This window comes from Corvus moneduloides, chromosome W, assembly GCF_009650955.1.
Source record: "Corvus moneduloides isolate bCorMon1 chromosome W, bCorMon1.pri, whole genome shotgun sequence".
Lineage (NCBI taxonomy): Eukaryota > Metazoa > Chordata > Aves > Passeriformes > Corvidae > Corvus > Corvus moneduloides.
The window spans coordinates 19,946,908-19,967,528 of NC_045510.1; the positions used below are offsets into that span (position 1 = coordinate 19,946,908).

At 44.5% G+C, this 20,621-nt stretch overlaps 1 protein-coding gene across 1 annotated transcript in view; it reads right to left on the reverse strand.

Moving 5' to 3' along the window:
* Positions 1-18,612, reverse strand: part of LOC116437408 (Krueppel-like factor 9) — a 30,031-nt gene extending 11,419 nt beyond the window's left edge. Inside the window, exon 1 of the mRNA XM_032095068.1 lies at positions 18,159-18,612. Coding sequence (XP_031950959.1) covers positions 18,159-18,612 — 454 coding nt within the window. The remainder of the gene's footprint in view (positions 1-18,158) is intronic.
* Between the last annotated feature and the right edge of the window lie 2,009 nt (positions 18,613-20,621).

The following is a 20,621-nucleotide window of genomic DNA, read 5'->3' on the forward strand; positions in this document are numbered from 1 at the left end:
GGTGGATAATGTCCTGGGTTGCAGTGTATTCTATTACCATCCCCATCAGCCGTTGAAATCAGGTGGGGCAGTGTTTTCCTTGCCTCCTCCCCCCAGACTATCTTGCTGTTAATGGCCCATCATTGTCCTGCTGCATGACTCAGAGATAACTCCCTCTGGACTATCTTCTGTTAATGAGACTAATCAACACTTGGCCTCATGACTCATTACCCCATTGTGAGATGCTCCACCCAGAGGGAGGAACCAAGCATCCCATCGTGGATATAAGCTGAGGCTGAACACCAGAGACAAGGCCTTTCCACTGGATTTCCAGAGGACAGGAGCTACACAGCCACCACTGGACTTTCTGAGGAAGAGCAGACCCTTTTTTCTACAGGATCACCGCTTCAGAGGACTGCAGCCACCATTCTACCAGACTGCTACCACCACCCTGCCTAACAGGGACTCAGGTTGTATCTTGACTCTGTCAGTTTGAACCAGTGTTTTCTTTTAGTTTTTTTTTCTTTCCTTTTCTTTAACTTCCCCATTAAATTGTTATTCTGACTTGGTGCCTCCCACTGGTTTGTTTTCAAACTAGTACAGTATCTTCAGAATTCCCATTCTTTGTCCTGTTTGCCATCTAGTGAGGAAGGTATCTTTTCAGCTTTTTACCAGCTAGGCTAGTAGTTTAATGCCTTAGAAAGCCTCGAGCAGCCTAGAGAGGTAGCACGGGCGATCTAGCCCTTTAGTAGCTCTAAAATCGGTACCTGTATCAGCTGCAAAGCAAATACCATCAGCAGAAGAGGGAGAAATATAGCTCTCTGTTCGCTCAATTTCCCGCAGTTAGAAGCTTTCAAAAGAAACAGACGACAAGAGATGTTCGCAGAAAGGGTAGCAGAGCCAAAAGAGGGCGGGGCCTCCCTTGATCTTCTCTTTTATTCGGAGAAGGGGAAAGGGGAGGACTGGGGGCAGACCCAGGGTGACTGGCCAATCAGACACTGCTAAAGAGTTTGAGTTACATTTGGTTTTGCCCGCCCTTAGAACAAAGGCGCTCCGAGCACATAGCAGAGGCAAGTGTCTTGGGGAGGGGGAGGGGAAGCTCAGAACAGGCAGCAACAATCTAGGACATAGTGGTGGACATAACAGTACAAGCTAACATCAGTTCTCCATAGATCTTTTCTGAAGTCTAAAGAACTCACACTTCTGCATCAGATCCCATGTGGATATAGCGCCATTGTGGATACTTTTGATTTCTGTTCTCTCACTCCAGTTGATCTTTTCTCCCTACTCCTTACATGCTCTGTCAAACTGAGAGTTTTTTATTCCTCTGCAAGTTTAAACTCTGTATCTAAGCTGGTTTTTATGAGCTGAGGCAGGGTTTCAGGAGGGTAGGGGCACAAGAAAAAAAGAATATAAAATGTGCATTAGTAGATTCATTAATAGCATAGGTATTATACCAAATATCCTGATTCATTATTTGTCTTCTCACTACAAGATGCTATTCTAGATGTAGATGACTACGGTTAGGAGCTTCAGTTCAGTGGCTTTAACAAAGATGACTTAATTTAGACAAGCAAGTGATAAAGAAGTTCTGGACTTTCTTATTTTTCCAGAGGGAAAATTAAAAAGCAGTGTTTGAAAAAGCTGAAGACAAAATTGATAAGCACATACTTAGGCTATTAAAGGCTGATAAAAGAAAGTGCACTAGGACTGGAACAAACTGACTTTCAGAAATTGATGGTGGTGTGGATGGAAGTCTGACCAAGATGAGCTGTTGGTTAGACTTGCTTTATCCTTGACTTAGACATGACCACAATAAGCATTTTTTCTTTTCTTCTTGCTGTGAACCCACTCAGCCACCACTTCTGTGTTTCTCAGTGTCTCACAAAGTATCAAAGGTTCTGTAGATGGATGAGTGCAAAGAACATGGTCCAGCTTATTGCAGGAAAAAAGATGGACAGGCTTTCTTCCTTGCCTCAGAATAGCTGTTATCTCAGGTCTCTTATTTTTGTCTTCCAGTGTCCTTGTTTTTCCCACACACACTGAATGAGCAATTTCCTGTGGGACATTCAAAATCTAACATATTCTGATGAAGACAAATCTCACAGGCATCTGTACACGCACTTCTGAGCAGTGAAATTTCAAGCAACCTTTTTCCTCTTCTGAGAGAGCCCAAAATTGGATCATTAAACATGGTAACCAAAGCTACAGATGCTGGCGACAAACAGCACAGAGCAAGATCAGCAGTGAGGATGATATATATGTATAAAACAAGGACTTCTAGAACACTTAAACCTCAAACAGCTAGTCTTGCAACAGATTTAACAGACCCCTAATCAATGTCAGGTGATTACAGAATAGGCAGCAGATGAATAATTTGCATCAATAAGTTTATTCTACCTGCATTCAGGACTTAACACCACAGGTTGAATAAGTTGTTAAAAATGCCACATTCAGCAATCAGACTGCTCTGACATCCTCAAATACCTGTTCATGTAAGCAGCTGTTGAGTGGTGGTTTTGAGTTTCTCTCAAAAAAACCCCCAAACAAACAAACAAACCAAACTCAGATACAAAAATACCCACTATAATCCAGCTCTCCTGAACTGTTGAGAATCCTAGCTCACATCTTGAATCCACAAGGCTCAGTCTTGCTGCTACCCCCATCTGATACAGTGTCAGATGTAAGGAACATCCTTGGAGATTCTCTACTGTATTACATCCCTCCCCATATGCCTTAGAAAAGGTTTTATTTGGGGGATTGTGCTCCCTTATGTCTATTAGTTAGGGAACCTACCTAGGAGAGGAAAGAACTCATCTGAGACTTAAATTCACACTTTTCATAGCTGAGAGGAATATCCTCAGCAATGACTCTCAGGTACTCTGGGACAAGTCTCTATTTTTTTTCCTTTTCCATCTTTTCTCCATTTGAACTTCCTCCATTTTGCATTATTATTTAAATATTAACTGAACAATGGAGAGAGACCAACTCAGCATGGTGCTTAGGGCACTTACCTGTTATCAAGAAGGTTTAGGTTCCTGTTCCATCTAAATAATTAACTGCTTGTTAAAGAGGAACAGCTTCAACAAGGTAAGGAGCAGAAACTTTCTCTGATCAGAGGGGTCTCTTTCTAAACTCCACAAAGCAGGAACTTGAAAACTGGTCTTTCAGCTACTGATGGCATTTTCTGAGCTACTGGGTATAATAGCATTATGGAACTTGTCCCCTTCCTCCTCTCTAGCACAAAGAGGAATAACTTGGTATAGGCACTTTGCTTCAGAAGAAGGTTCATGGCTAGGCATCCTGAGCAAAGATAGGACCATCTTTTTCTCCAGCCTAGAGTCAGACACTGAACTACCAACATGCTAACACAGACAGCCTTATGCACAGCTGGGGCTCACTCTTTCAAGTGCTTGGCTCTCCTGCATTTGTGTTGCAAAGGAAGACTTGTCTTTAGATTCCACTGGATGACCTGGCTCTGCAAAGATCAATGTTGCAAGCATCTGTGGGAATAGCTGAAAGTAACCACAGTCAACATGCCTGTAGGACCTACCACAACCAGGTGGACAACGGTTAAGCTCAGCTTGCTTAGAGCAAGCATTGTCCTCAATGCAGTGTACTCTTTTGTTCTCTGAAGATGTGGGTAAAGAAGGTTAAGTGGTGGTTATCTTATCAAAATGCTAATGTAGAGACAAGCTTAACACTTGTGGCCAGAAACACATGTGATGAAACTGAGGTACATTACTGGTCTCAATTTTATGTGTATTCAGAACGAGAATATAATTTTGATTATTTAATATTAATTCATTAGTCGATATTTCAGTGGACTCTTCAATATATTTATAGTGTTCTTAGGCTATTCACAGTCATCATAGCTTACATCCAGATGATAAACTACATTACCACAAATAAACATTTTAAGTGTGCTTTGTCATCACTGCCCCAGAGTTTGGCCTTTTAATCTCAACTTGGCTTCTGCCTGCTCCTCTGGCTGCAGGTTTGGGAGCTCTGTGAGGCAATGAATGACAGTGTGGTGCAGAACAGCACTGCAATTAATGAAGGGAAATGATAATTCCCACATGGCTAGGAGTGCAAGAGACACAAAAAACCACAGGTGATGCCTACCACATGGTCTTCAATATCATAACACAACAGCATGCAGGAACTCAATAGAGCTGCATTTTCAATACATTCATCTGGCAACAGGAGTTGCATCCTTATAGACAATGCCTGCTTACTGTTTCTCTCCTACATGTGTACTTCCTTACATGGATTGAATTAATATAACCCATGCAAGCTTTGTGGGGTGTTTTCCCCACTGTGAAACATATACTCACTTAACTTTATATTTTGAAACAGAAAAAAGCCCTCACAACTGAGTCAGGCAACACTGGACTTTATGTTTTTTGCCTACCTTGTTCAGTTAGCAAGGCTTCTAGTCAATATTGTCATATTTCTCCAATACCTGGAAATATGCCTATTAGAACCCTAAGAATTTGCATGTTTTTATAAATCCTTGAGAACAGGGTTTGCAGGCAAAGGTCTGGGTTTAGCAAATATGTCCTGCTGACTCCACTTTCTGCTCTTCAGTCTTATTGCAAAGGAATTGTCAATGTGTCACTGCATTATATAAATTTCATTTTATGTTCATATAAAATACTCAAAAAAGCTCAAGCAGAAGAATGCCAACATATATGTATGTGTACAGTCTGTCAATCTAGTGATAATATAGAATATAAATAGCAAAGAAGTATGACACTGAACTGTGCCATAAATCAAATCCCTCCTGATGGGAGAGAATTTTCTAAAAGTCCTTGCAAGGAGTTTCAAAGATAAACCGAGACTTTTCCTTGAGTTTCAATGCTGCCGGATAGTTGTTTATTAAGTCTTATCAGAGGAACAGAGCCACCAGCGTGACCCAGGTACAGCATAGAAGACAGAAAAGCAGGAGTGAAGTCTCATTATCAAGATTTACATGGCCTTTTAAAGATAATTTAACCAATAGTTACTAAAAACGTATATTATTTTCACTTTCCTACCAATTATTCAGTAACATGGCCAGGAACTGTGGAATTCTCTATCCAATCATTCCAAACTAATTTTACTGCAGAACATGGAGTAGTAGAAGAAGAAGAAGGTTTAGAGAACAACAACAATCCTCCATTTTGATAATTTTTACTCTTATCTATTTACTACAAAGAGAAGCCCAAAACCTCTAAATTTTTCACCCTGTGACAATCTTACATAGTAGTCTATCACCTAATTCACACCACTGTATTTTCTAGTTCTTGTCTAATTGTTGGTAATTTTTTCCAAGGTTGGAGGTTAAAACAGTGTTGTTCAGGGGGGTAAGAACCCTTAAAAACAGGCAGAGAAATATTCTCGGCACTCTGGGTTCCTACAAAGTACAGTCATAGAATCATTTAGGTTGGAAAAGACCCTTAAGATCAAGTCCAACCATTAACCTAACACTGCCAAGTTCACCAGTAAACTGTATCCCTAATTGACATATCTACAGCCTGTTCCAATGTTTGATAACCCTTTTGGTGAAGAAATTTTTCATAATATTCAATCTAAACTTCCCCTAGTGCACCTTAAGGCTGTTTACTATCACTTGTTACTTGGGGAAAGAGACTGACACTCACCTAGCTACAATCTCCTTTCGCACAGTTGTAGAGCAAGGTCTCCCCTGAGCCTTCTTTTCTCCAGACTAAACAACCAAACTAAACTGATATGGCACCTGGATCAGTGGTATGATATCTATATAGCACCACTAATCAGTTGCTATTTGTCTTTCTCTTCTACCAGAAATGCTCCTCAGATTTACCTTGTAAAATGGCCATCTGTGGATCCATGCTTCTGCCCACAACCTACTACTGAGTATCAGTTAGAGAAAAATGTCAGAAGAGTTTAAGGGTGTATCAATTGCTTAATGTTTGTTGGGGAAGATGAAACAGGAAAGCCTTATAAATATGATTGCCTGACAAAAGATTTTGGGAATATGAAAACTACAGGCAACATCGAAATGAAAGCCACTTTTGAAATACCAAGTCTTAGTTACTGAACAACTGGAAAACAATGGTATGGCCGACTGAAGGTAATCCCCTCTTGATTGAACAATACCCTTTGATTGCAGGCAGGTCCAAGGGTCAGAGCAGACCCTACTAGCTCAGCAGAAGGGGTCCAAAGAGTAGTTTTTAGAAGTTAAGATGTAACGCTCTATGGTAGTATAAGAACTCTTATAGGCTGTATGTAAATGCTATAGGATTTGTATCTTGTATTAGATTGGTTAGTGACAATTAGAATATTCAGTACAGAAGATGATTTATTGTATTGTAACCAGGACTTCAGACACTTCCTCTCTTGCTCTTACTCTTACTACTTCTTCCACTCTTGCTCTTACACTCTCTCTCTCTCTCTCACCCGCTTACTCTCTTGCTCTCTTGGGCCTGCTCAGAGCTGAGTCTGGCAGCTCTGAGCAGTGCCCCAATACCCACGCCCTTTGCAATAAACCGCCTGTGTCCCAAGATCAGACTTCAGAGATCTCTCGTCTCCGACCGTCCGTAACCTACAAATGTTACAAACTCTGTATTTTTTTGACCTGATTTACAAGATGGCAGTTGACTATAAAACCTAGTTAGAGGGAAAACTTCATACTACAGGATTTTTTGTGCATCTAACCTTAATTAAAAGCACCTGATATAGATGTGAACTTCCCACCAAATTGTAACACTAAATTTTGGGAAGTGTCTGGAATTTATACACACTGCTGCCATCTCTCCCCTAGATGAGTTAAATTCTAAAGGTCATGTAAGAGGCATCTCACAAACTAACACCATGGTACCTTCTCTATCCCTGTTTCTAACCAGGAGGACCTGCTATGAGATGCCATAAGCCCTTTAATTGGCTTGCATTCACACCATCATAGTAAGTGTACGTTCTTTATTTTATCCTGCCATTCTTTTCCTTTCTTTTGGTATTCTGTCCTTTGCTCAATGCTCCCTGCCCAGGCCTCCTGGCTGAGATTGCTTATTTGCTCTCATGTCTGTCTGTATTTATTTTCCCTGGAGATCCTCTGGTCTGCACATCTTCCTCTGTAAATTTCCCCCTCTCTCTCTCCTCATTTTGGAGGTCAACAGTAAACCTACATATTATTGGCCATATCAAACCTTTTAAACTACCTATTGATGCCCGAAAGATAGGCTGGAAATAAATCCCCATAGACCGATGTCTATAGAGCAGGTATTTGTTTATTGCAGTGCTGGTGGTGAGGGAGGATTTTTCCTCCTAACTCACCCGCCTTTGTCAAGTGCTGTGGTATATTTATACAGTAAATTTTGCTTAATGTTGCTATGTCATTACAGCATCATCACATACGCGCCGGAACTAATTTACATAACAGGATCTCATGGTTATTAGATAATTCCTTGCACTGCGCATGCATTTCCCCAATTTGGGGGTCTTTGGGGGTCTTTGATGAAGGCTTCTGAAGTCTTCTTCGCACTTGAACTTTTCAACTGGCTTTGGGGCACGCGCAGTTACGATGCTCTTCGGTCCATCTGGTCTTAACAGGCCTAAATTCTTTGTTTTGTGGCTTATTGGCTTTGCACTTGCCAATTTCTCATTAGTACTACACTTATCTATCTCTAAAACTATACACCTGGTAAGTTTCTTGGTTTTGGTTTGTTTTTCTCTTTTTTTCTATTCTGCATATAAGCAACTAGTTAACTATATATTAGCCATTATATTGTATAAAAAGTTATTCATATCAAATCATATGGGTATCAAAAGTTATGATTCAGGTTATATAAGCATCAGGTTAGAGGTATAGAAGTTATGATTCAGGCTACATAAGTATAGAAGGCTATGTTTCAGGTTAGATTGATAAAAAGTCATGATTTAGGTTATATTGATATTAGGTTACATAGATATCTTATAACCCAAGCTATATAAGCACTTTGTTACTTTGACCTAAGTTATATAGACATCACTATTTAAAGAAGCCTTTGCATTTTCAAGATAATCCTCTGCATATCTGCTCTTACTTCCAGGGCTCTGGTTTTGTACACGTTGCCTATGTCTGGGCCTTTTTCTATGCTCAGAAAGTCCTCAGGGGAAGTCTGCAAGACTTGCACATGCCACCTCAGTACTCAAGACTGTCGTGCAGAAAGACCATTCTTGTAATCTATACTGCTATTACCAAACTTGATCAGAGTTTATCTGTCCTATTCTCATAATACTACCTCAGTATTATTGAGACTACGGTAAGATTACTTCATATTTCATGTCCCCCACCTGCCCTCCTGACAAACAGCTTTTGGCTTGTGAGCTTTGGGATAACACCATGTTTTATCTTCTACTCGAAGTGCCACATATCTCAGAGATGCTATGGGAAATAGCTCATACAATATTAATAGTGTTCCTGTCCAAGACATCAGAATTTAAATAATAAATTCCATGTTACTTAGTGATAAGATAGGAAGGAAGTTTAGTTTCAATGATAGGCTTGTCTTTGTATTACAGGCTTTTGCAAGGTAATAAATTTTGATTTTAGATATACATCCAAGATAGAGAGAAGAAGTACCTGATTATATCACAGAAACACAGAGTCTGGCAAGAAATTAAAAGCCTACCCTCTGGAAAAGAAGATAATTCAGACTTCCTTAGCTTCCTCCTGCAAATCCTCTTCTAAGTTATACTGAATTCAGTGGGAATGGTGGCACAACCAAGGGCTGCTTGTTTAAGTATGATGTACAGTACCATCCACTGACTTTTCTTTTTAAGATCACCACAGAAGACAGCCTTAGATGGATGTGCTGAGTGTAGCTGGGATGGAGTTAACTTTCTTCATAGCAGCCCAAATAGTGCTGTGCTTTGGCTAGAACCATGTTGATTACATGCCAATGTTTTGGCTAGTACTGAACAATGCTTGAACAACATCAAGGCTGACTCTCCAAATCCCCCACCCGGCTCAAAGGCCAGTAGGCTGGGAGTGGGCAAGAGGCTTCCCAAGTAACCATTACAGGTGCTGAGGCCCTGCTTTCCAGGAAATGGTTAAACACCTGCCTACTGATGGGAAATAGAAAATTAATTCCTTATTTTGCTTTTGTTTTCCTTATTCAACTGACATCTCAATCCACAGGTCTTCTTGCCTTCCTTCTATTTTCTACCCATTCTTCAGGAGAGGGGAATGAGAGAGGCAGGTTAGCTGATGGCTGGAATCGATCCACTGCAGCATTCTGGAAATTTAGCTAGACTCAAAGGTTCAAGAAAACAGTTTTGGACTCTGAAATACATAGTGCCTTTGTACCAACAGGTTTAGAGAATTACTAGTAAGATAAAGACCTTTAACCTCTAAACATCAAGTTTTTTAACTTTATTTCCTCTTTCATGTCTAATTTTCTTTTAGCTGATCAAATATGGTACAATTTTAAGATTGAGCCATTCAGAAACAAAAGTTCTCTTCACCCATCTCTGGGAGCATTTCATCTCTAAGAACAGAGGCCCTTCTCCTTCCCTGGGAGCAAAGGGTCCTCCTCATCTTCATCTCTAGGACTATCTCTGGGAGCATCTCTAGGAACTGAGGTTTTCTCCTTTCCCATTTGGAGCAAAAGTCCTCATCGCTTCCATCTCTCCCTGTCCAAACTTCTCATGAAATTACAGCTGCGTCAGCATCTGCCTATCTCAGCACAGGTGCTTTTGCTTACGAGTTGAACACTCCACCCCCCATATCTTCATGAAATTACAACGGGATACTCTGATATATCATAGCTTCACAACAGACTTTCAGCTTTAAGCATCTCTTCTTTCTCTTCCCTCAGGTTTTCAGCTCTTCACAGCACTAAAAGGGTTAATCTCACCTCGGCCTTGCAGCTGTGTAGCTTATCGGTGTTGGTCACCTGACCTCTGTCGGACAGCGGTGCCGCGTTTGCTGAAATCTTGGCCACAGTGGGGGGGGGGGGGGGGGGAAGCCGAGCCACTCCAGCTGCCCACAGCCCTGCTGGGGGGGGGTCATCCTGGAGCCGTGGCCCTGCCTGGCCTGGCCCGAGCAGGGGCCGGGCCCACTGGCCCCTGCTTGGGGCCCGCAGCCACCTGTCCCAGCGCCGGAAACAAGAGAGATGTTGGGGGAGGGAGTTTGTCTATTCGTAAGTGTGTATCATAGAGGCGGTCACAACTTTAAGTGGCTTAAAGACTTGTCCATATTCAAACTGACCAGCTGATCGGTTCTATCAGGTCCCAGAGGAAGCTGTAAGCACCCCTTGGCAAGGACATCCCTTCCGGGACTATGCTTGCTAACCTATGACAGGTGCGAACCAAAGTCCTAAAGCCATTGTCCAAGATTGAGAGACTGAGGTTAAATATTAAAATATTATAAAATATTTTTAAAAATAGACCAGGAAATTTTTAATTGATAGCTGTGTACCTACTTCAACTAAAGTCTACAAAGCATCAAGAAACCAAATTGATGGCCTGACTAAGAAGTGGAAGGTGGAAGGGATTAAAAAATCTGATATAAATGAGGATGGAGTATTAACACACTGCAATATGTAGTTATGAATAACTCTGGAGGCTCAATCAAATCCAACTGTTGTTATAGAATTGTTCTACCATTTATAAAAAGTAATTATCATTAGCAGCATCATTTAGTATTTTGTTTGGAACAGTATTAATTGTTCACATTAGAAAGCTCTCAGAGTTTATTTATTGCTGCATTTTTGGAATGTTTTTAATCACACAGAACTACAGTGAAAGTATGTTAGTGTGTCCAAGTTAAGCATTTAATACTTGGAGTTATGTGTCACACACAAGTGATTGGCCTTTGCTAGCCTCATACCCCTTCAGAAGATACTTAGAACTATATTGCATATAGCAAGCAGTGTGGGTTGTACAGTATATTAATTTTCATGTTAACACCCAAAATGCTATCCTAGTTGATGTCTATTTTGGTCCCCATATCAGGGTGGGTATCCGAGCACTAAATGGAAGTGATATTAATATATCTCCCTTGTCACTTGTGAGCTAATGTTTTGCAAGACATCAGTTACCTTCAGCCTCCAAAAGAGGATTTGAGCTGAAATATTTGAGTTGTTAACACAATAATCCCTAGGGTACGTAGTTGTGGGGGCTCTCCCCCTGCCATGTAGTCCTGGGAGAGGGGCCCTGGGGGGGAGGCACGGGGTTTCCCTACCCCTGGTCAGCCTCGTTCCCCATTGGTTGTTTTGTGTTCCCCTGCGCAGGCAAGGACCCTCGGGTCCCGTGATTGCAACAGTTCCTCGGCAGATCCTCAGCCATGCGGCTGGAGAAATAAACATCTCTCTGAAACATCTATCAAGAATCGGTCCATATATATTTCTTTTCCACGGGCCTCACTGATTGATATGCGTGTTACAGCACCCCCACTGTAACACGTAGTGAGGTTATTTAAAGGTCAGAACTGACCATCTTCTTTTCTTGCTCATGAAGACAGTCTTAATTCCACCTAAACAGAGTCCACCACTGAATAACATCCAGTAATCCTCCTGACCTCTTCAGTCAAGCATATAACAAATCTCCTAGTAGGGCATAGGTAGATAACCAGCTCCAGGTCTCTTCCTTTGCAATACAAATATAGCTAAATGAACAGGGAAGTCAGAGCAATAGAAGTTTAGCCAATGTTCAGATTTGACCATGCCCTATTCAGACAGCACTAAAGCAATAACTTGTAACATGTTCCCTCTGTGATAAATTAATTTTTTACTTTACCACTTACTATCACTGCCAATATACAAAATTCAGAAAAGAAGTCATTTACAAAACAGATATAAAGCATGTGGCAGTGTATTTCCTTTGATCCATGCTGTTCCTTACTCATACACAACCCTTTAATCTAGATGTCCTGGTTTAGGAGTGGTATTCTCCAATTTAGTGTTCCCACTGAGAGCACTCCAAACCATGCCCCCCTCCCCTGTTTTGGCCTGGAGATGAGAATTGGAGGCACAAAAAGTAAAGATCATGAGTTAAGAACAATTTACTGGAAACAGCAATGAGATAAGAAAACAAACAATATTAATAACAAAAGTGTACAAGAGAAGCAATCGATTCATATGCAAATACTCACCACTACACCACCCAGAGCCCAACAATACCCAACCCATGCCATGCTACCCTGACCAGGAAGAGATCCCTTCCCCATCCCCAGAAAATTATGTGAGGTGGTATAGAATAACATCTGGGTCCTAGCCATGCCTCTCCTGGCTACTGCAAAAATTAACCCCATCCTTGCCAGAACCAGGACACTAGAGAAATTTTTAAAAAGTCTACAATTACTATGGTCTTAATTGGTAGGCAGAACCAGAGGAAATAAGATTTGCTGGTATTAAAGAACACAGTCTTATGAATGAAGACCTTGTGAAAAAGTCATCTCAGCTGAGATTAGTTATGATAACAGGAATAGCTGAGCAGAGAAGCCAATTCCACATGGACAGTTGTGGAGGCTGGTGGGCCTGCTGGACAAGGAACGAAGGGAGTCCTATGGTAGGACAAGTCCTAGGTTCCTTTCTAGGTTAGGGTGACTGAAAAAGCTTCCCCCAGAATGCTCTGTTCTGTTATGTTAATGTACCCCAGTTCTGCTTCCCTGGTTGGCTCCGTTGGCTGCTCCACTCCTTGTTATCTTATACGCCACATCACCACGCCCTCAGAGTTTCCCTATTGGTTCCCTTACACTGACCCCGCCTTAATACTGCCCCTTGCCCTCAGATCATTGGTCCCTGATGCTCTCTCCGCTCCCCTATATAACCCTGGACCCCTCATTGTTCTGGCTCTACTTCTCTGGAGCCTTGCACGAGTGTGGCTGCAATAAACCCCTCCCGTAGCACCCCATGCGAAGACCCTTCCTGCTCCTAAATCATCGGACTTCTTTGCCAGCTATCTGGTGTGTGTATGTGTACATGTGTGTGCAAGTGTGGTGGCTGCACTGAACGGCTTCCTCCTGGAGACGCTTTTGGGAAGGTCGCGGCACTTTAGCATCCAACTCCGCCGCGACAGACAGGGGCTAAATCCTCTAGGGAGTACAAGTCAAACTAATGGTATAATTTTCCAAAGTAACCTATGTCCCTGAAGAAAGTGTCTTCCATGAAGAGTCTGTGGGGCTGACACAGGTTTTTAAGTCACATACTTTTGAACTTTTCCCCTTAAGTTCATTTGGTCCTTCACCTGCTTGAGAGGCTCTGCCAACAAAAGCCAAAAGGTATAATTTTTCACTGTGCATGGGAGACATGACCTTCCTTAGCAAGGAGCTAAGATTTAACAGTTCACTTCACATAGCCCAGAACTGAGACAAAGTATGGTGCCAACATACAACACAACTTCAGTGCTCAAGCCATTACTAGGATCTTGAAATATCCAGTTTCCCTGGCATGAAACAAAGATACTAAGGGCTATCAAAACACAGACTGCAAAACTGATGAATTAAAACTGGCTTCAAAAAGGTAAAAACAGTAGTTGAGCATTATCAAATACACATCCTTTCAAAGAACAGCAGGATAGATTTTATTTTTTAACCCAGGGTGACTGATTTATTTTTAGAAAATGGGCCAAATATCTTTACAATTGCAAGTGAGCAAAATGCCATTAGTGTCTCTGAAACTTGCTAATTTATATGAGCAGAAAATTTGCCTCTGTGTTCTTTCAGAGCTTAATATTCTGAAAAATAGCAAGGATTTCCTTACAGTCAAAACATGCTCAGCATCTTTTTATAAAGCTGCTCTGCCACAGCCAATATCTGCAGTAAACATCTGCACTGGGTTTATATGGCAAGGTTCTGGTAGTGGGGGAGGAGGGGGCTGCACGGGTCGCCTGTATCAGGGTCTTCCCCTGTGCCAAACAGAGATGGTTTCAGCCAGCTCCAAAATGTACCCACCACTGGCCAAATATGAGCTAATCAGCAATGTTGGTAGCACCTCTGTGATAACATATTTAAGAAAGGGTAAAAAAATGCTGTGCAGCAGCTGTGAGAGAGGAGTGAGAAAATATGTTGTAAACAACCCTGCAGACACAAGGGTCAGTGAAGAAGGAAGGGAAGGAGGTGCTCCAGGCACCTGAGCAGAGATTCCTTGATGGAACTATGACCTGAGGTGAGGAGTCCATGCTGGAACAGTCTGTTCCTGATGGACTCTACCCCACAGAAAGGACCCATGCTAGAACAGTTCTCAAAGGACATTATCCTGTGGGAGGGAGCCCACGCTAGAGAAGGGGAAGTGTAAGGAGAAAGGAGCAGCAGAGATGACAGTTACAAACTGACTGCAACCCCTCTTCTACATCCCCCCCTGTGCCACTAGGGATGGGGAGTAGGTAGAGAAGCCAGGAACGAAGGAGTGAAGGTAAACCTGGGAAGAATTAGGTGTTAGTGTTTGAGGTTGTTATTTATTTTTAAAATTTTGGGTTTTTTTCCTCAAAGTCCTACTCTTATTTTTAATTGGCAATTAATTAAATTAATCTTCATGGGTTCATGTCACGGGTTAGCAAAGCATAGTCCCGGAAGTGATGTTCTTGCAAAGGGGTTCTTACAGCTCCTCTATGACCTGACAGAACCTATCAGATGGTCAGTTTGAATATGGACAATTTTTTAAGCCACTTAAAATTGTGACCACCTCTGTGGTCCACATTTAAGAATAGACAAACCCCGGGCAGAGCTCTCTCGTTTCCGGCGCTGGGACAGGAGGCTGCGGGCCCCGTGTGGGGGCTGGCGGGCCCTGCCCAGGCCCTGCTCAGGCCAGGCCGGGCCAGGCCACAGCCATCCTGGAGCCAATGGGCCCTGTTCCACCTGCGACCCCCCCACAGCCCTGCTCTGTGCAGACAGAGCAGCCCGGCTCCTCCTCTCCAGTGCAGCCAAGATTCAGCCGAAAGCTGCCCACCGCTGCCCGGCAAAGGTCATGTGACCAACAGCAATAAGCAACACTTCAGCTGCAAGGCTGTTACAGTGCGGATACTGTAATACGCGTATCAAAAAAGGAGGGCCGTAAAAAAGAAATATATATGGACCGATTCTTGATAGATGTTTCAGAGAGATGTTTATTTTCCCAGCTGCATGGCCAGGGACTGCCGAGGAACTGTTCAATCACGGGACCCGCACAGGGGAACACAAAACAACCAATGGGAAACGAGGCCGACCAGGGGCTAGGGAAACCCTGTGCCTCCCCCCAGGGCCCCTCTCCCAGGACTACATGGCAGGGGGAGGGACCCCAACACAAGGCCTGGGTGAGATTAACCCTTTTAGTGCTGTGAAGAGCTGAAAACCTGAGGGAGGAGAAAGAGGAGATGCTTAAAGCTGAAATTCTGTTGTAAACCTATGATGTATCAGAGTACCCATTGTAATTTCATGAAGGCATGGGGGGGTGGAGTGTTCAACTTGTACTTGAGAGCAAAAGCACCTGCGCTGAGATAGGCAGATGCTGAAGCAGCTGTAATTTGATGAGAAGTTTGAACAGGGAGTGATGGAAGCAATGAGGACTCTTACTCCACATGGAAAGGGAAAGACCTCAGTTCCTAGAGATGCTCCCAGAGATAGTCCTAGAGATGAAGATGAGGAAGACCCTTTTCTCCCAGGGAAGGAGGAGGGCCTCTGTTCTTAGAGATGAAATGCTCCCAGAGATGGGTGAAGAGAACTTTTGTTTCTGAATGGCTCAACCTTAAAATTGTACCCCAGTAATTCAAGAGTGGACCCTCGAAAGCAGTTGTGGGAAAAGCTGCAAGTCGTGGGAAGGGACTCGCATGCGAGCAGAGAACCAACCCGGGCGGCTGTCTCGTTGTGATAATGTTTTCATAGCATGGGCAAGAGAGACTCCTCTTCCTAAATGGACTGAACAAGGTTATTATGGAAGTGGTAAACAGACTGAACATCTGAAGGGTTGTCTTTTTACATTGTCAGTGGGAGAATGGAGAAAGGTGGGGGGGAGGAGAAGTGTTATGAACGTGTGGTATGTTTTTTTTTTCCCTCTTTCTTCTTTTAGGTCTGTTAATAAACTTCTTTATATTCTTTCAAGTTTGGTGCCTGCTTTGCTTTTCTCCTAATTCTTACCTCACAGAAGGTAAACAGTAATGAGTATTTTGGACCAAACCACAACACAAGTAGAGTCTGTTCTGCCCATGAATGTAATTGGGAAGCAATCTCCTTCTCCTTATCTTGATCCATGAGCTTTTCTACCTTATTTTCTCCCTCTCTCCTGCTGAGAAGAGGAAGTGAGAACAGCTAGGTAGGGATCTGGCAGCCAGCCAAGGTTAATCTACCACATCATCTATAATGAAGATGATTGTCACATAACTACAAAAGTTATGTACTGAGGCACTGGATCAGAAAGTCCAATTCAAGAAGCTCATAAATAAAAGATACACAGTAATTTTGGAATATGTCACTGTCAGTTTCTCTTCAAACAGATCCATTTACCTAAAGTGTATTCCACTTTCCAAAGGTTACTACCTTTAAAAAAAAAAAAAAAGATTTAACAAGATTTTCCACAAGATCTGCTGTCATAGGTTAGCAAGCTGAGTCTTGGAAGTGATGTTCTGCTTACTGCTTCCCCATGACCTGACAGAACCTATCAGCTGGCCAGTTTGAATATGGACAAGTCTTTAAGCCACTTAAAGTTGTGACCGCCTCTGTGATACACACTTACAAATAGACAAACTCCCTCCCCCAAGCTCTCTCTCTCGTTTCCGGTGCTGGGACAGGTGGCTGTGGGGCCCGTGTGGGGGCCGGGCCACGGCCATCTTGGAGCCATGGGCCTGTTCCACCCGTGGAACCCCTCCCACTGCCTTGCTGTGGGCAGCCGGAGTGGCTTGGCTCTCCCCCCTCTCCACTGCGATAAGCAAAATTCCAGCTGCAAGGTCGAGGTGAGATTAACCCTTTTAGTGCTGTGAAGAGCTGAAAACCTGAGGGAAGAGAAAGAGGAGATGCTTAAAGCTGAAAGTCTGTTGTGAAGCTATGATATATCAGAGTATCCCGTTGTAATTTCATGAAGATATGGGGGGCGGAGTGTTCAACTCACAAGCAAAAGCACCTGCGCTGAGATAGGCAGATGCTGACGCAGCTGTAATTTCATGAGAAGTTTGGACAGGGAGAGATGGACCAGATGAGGACTTTTGCTCCAAATGGGAAAGGAGAAACCTCAGTTCCTAGAGATGCTCCCAGAGATAGTCCTAAAGATGAAGATGAGGAAGACCCTTTGCTCCCAGGGAAGGAGAAGGGCCTCTGTTTTTGTTTCTGAACAGCTCAACCTTAAAATTGTACCCCAAAAATTTCAAGAGTGGACCCTCGAAAGCAGTTGCGGGAAAAGCTGCAAGTCGGGGGAAGGGACTCACATGCGAGCAGAGAGACTCCTCTTCCTAAATGGACTGAACAATATTTGGAAGTGGGCGGCTGTCTCGTTGTGATAATGTTTTCATAGCACGAGCAAGAAGAGACTTCTCTTTCTAATTGGACTGAACAAGGTTATTATGGAAGTGGTAAACAGACTGAACATCTTAAGGGTTGTCTTTTTACATTGTCAGTGGGAGAAGAGAGGAAGGTGGGGGGAGGAGGAGAGTTCTGAAGGTATGGTATAATTTTTTTTTTCTTTCCCTTCTTTTAGGTCTGTTAATAAACTTCTTTATATTCTTTCAAGTTTGGTGCCTGCTTTGCATTTCTCCTAATTCTTATCTCACAGAAGATAAACAGTAATGAGTATTTTGGACCAAACCACTACACCTGCTCTTCTGCTCCCTGCCTTTTTCTTCCTTGGGTTTTTTTTCCATTAACTGCTGGCCCTTTCACACCAGGAGTATTGGAGGAGCTGAGCTGGACTCTCCCTTGAGGATTCGGGAAGCCCACATGGGTGCGGAAGGACGAGCCACGTCCCGCTGCTGCAGCCCCGTTCACAGCAGCCAGCCCCACTCTCACTCCCCGTGGTGGTAGGCAGCTTGTTTAACGGCCGCTGGCCTGGCAAACACAGCACCCGACCAAGCCGCGCTATTTTAGACAATCCTGAGAGATCTCGGCCAGATTTACTGTGCCACCGATGTAGGGCTCACACGGGACCCCCCTTCACAGGGTCCCCACGCAAAGCATTGGAGGGGAAATAAGTGATATTGTGGCAAATGATTCCCAGAGGGTTCATCAAGCAGCTCCCGCGCGCCCCGCCCCCCTTCCTCGTGCACCCGCGGCTTGCCTGTATGCACTCGGTAGTGTGCTTTCAAGTGGGAGGACTTCCCGTAGACCTTGTTGCAGCCGCTGTAGGGACACTTGTGCCGCTTCTCAGACACTAACTTCTCTTTGAGGGGCACGGTGTTGCGCTGCCCTGGTGCTGAGTCGCGTGCCGGGCTCAACCCGGGCTCTGTGGTCACGTCACTGTCAGAGCCTATGTCCTCGTCTGGGCTCTCCACGTTGCCGCTGCACACAGAAGGGACGGGCAGGGCCCGATACTTGTTCAGCTCCAGAAGGCTCTTGGCAATGGTCACCAAGGTGCAGTAGTCCTTCCAAGCGTCACGGGGGTCGCACAGATCCTTCCCCACCTGCTCCTCACCTGGCCCTTTCAACTGTGCTGCCTCGGGCATGGCCGAGCGGTTAGAAATGGACACCAGGCACTGGGCAGCCACGAAGTCCATGTACGCAACGACCGACATGGTACGGGAGCAGCCCCGCGCTGCCTTGCACAGTCCCACTTCCGATGCTGGCTGTGCTTTGCCAAGTTCCCGGGGGACAGGTGGCACCTCAATACACTCCCTTGGGGCCTGCCGTACTGTCGCACCAAGTGTTGCAAGCCATGGTCTGCCAACCGCTGGAGGGTTAGTCCAGTATTGGGCAGCGTGCCACTGGGACAAAACTCAGAAACACAGCTGCCGGAACCAACCTCGAGTAGTTCACTGGGGGACATTTAATGAAAGAAAACGTGAGGGGAAAAAAAAATTCAGATTTCCCTTACAGCTCGTCTTTCACCTCTCGCCCCCCCACCCCTCCCCCCCATCAGGCAATCAGCACATGGAGGGAAGTGCTGAGGAACAGCGTTTTGCTGCCTGCATGGCGCCGAGGCACGGCCGCTAGTCGAGAGGAAACTGCTGGCTGCCCCGCGCACTCCTGCTCAGGAACAGCCGTGACGAATCCCATCACGTTAGGTTCGGAGCTTCCCTGATCGGCCAACAGACAGCACAAGTCAACTCCGTTTACCTTCTTACTTCTTTGACTCAGATGAGCCTTTTTGCATGGAGGGTGTGTCCACCAGGCGGCAGACTCGCCAATCCCTGTGCTTTTTCCCCAGACCGCGTGCTAGTCTGAGTGCCTTGGCGTGCCCGTTTAAAAGGGCGATGATGCAAGGGGAGCGAGACGAGGGGATTCATGTCTCCCGTGTGGCTCCCTTGTCACAGCCTCTCCAAGTTTCGATTCGCATCACCGACCCCTCGCCCTCCTACGTGAGGGGTGTGTGGTCCTGTCATCAGGCTGCAGGGAATCCCCGGGCCGGCCGTGCGGCATCGAGAGGGTTAAGCATCTCACTAGAAGTCCTACAGTCCCAGGAACCAGCCAGCTAATGAAAAGTGAGCTGGCTGATGTCACTGGCAAGGGCTTGGCTAATCAGAGAGCAGTTTCGAAGGTTGTGCAACACTTGTAAACCCTGTGGGCTGGCCATGGCCCTGTGGGTTAATCGGCTCAATCAGATGCTCCAAGTCCTCAAGCTCTCTGTAAAACTAATGAAGAAGGGGCAGTCAATAACTAACTCATGTAAGCACAAGTTAACTATTGGGAGACAGCAAATGTTAGTTCAGGCAGAAGATGTTAATTACAAAGCCTGAGAAGCCGAATTCACCCTAATCTTGTCAAGATAGAGGGGACAAGGATAATCTCAGAGACTGCTGAATCATTCCTCAAAGGACTACGCATGCCCAGGGAGAAAGGTGAAAAGTTCACTGGGAGGATGACTACTGGTCTTCATCAGAAAGACCCCCGAGGAAGAGGAGAGGTCTTCCTCAGCACGACCACCAGGACACACAGTGCATGCGTGGCCCATATGCTAATGACTTCTGAGAAATAATTTGTATAACCACACCTGTCCCAAGGAATGTGATGAATATTCATAATTTAACCCTTAATACTGTGTTGCAGAGAGCACCGGTGTGTGTGCGTTTGGAGGAGCGATCCCCACACACCCGGCGCGCCGAATAAAGCAAATACCCACTTCTCTGACTCTGTCTCTGAAGTGTCTCCTGGCCCGGTTGTGGCGTGATTCATCTGGCACCCCGAGATGGGACCCTCTGCCCGGCTGCCAGATCCAGGGGTAAGCAGACCTCCCAGTCGCGACCCTGAATTTTCAGGGGGAGCTCAGCTGTCCTTTGGCTCACAGCGGGGGCAGACAAGGACCATCTGCACCAAATTAAGGTATTTGCTATTCCTTTTAAACACAGAAATACCTGCAGGTCCAGGGTTTGAGTCCCTGAGGGTGGGTTGAAAGTCCTGAGGAAGACTGGGTCTCCCAAAATTAGTCCTGGGCAAGAGGAAAAGTACTTTTAAGGGGTTGGACCCCGACTTTTAAAGGGGTTGGACCCCCTGGGGTTGGACCCCACTGTGAAAGGTACCTTTAAGGGGTTGGACCCTGCTGTCATGTGCTATTGTACGGCTATTTGTGTTTTGTCTGTTGCTATTC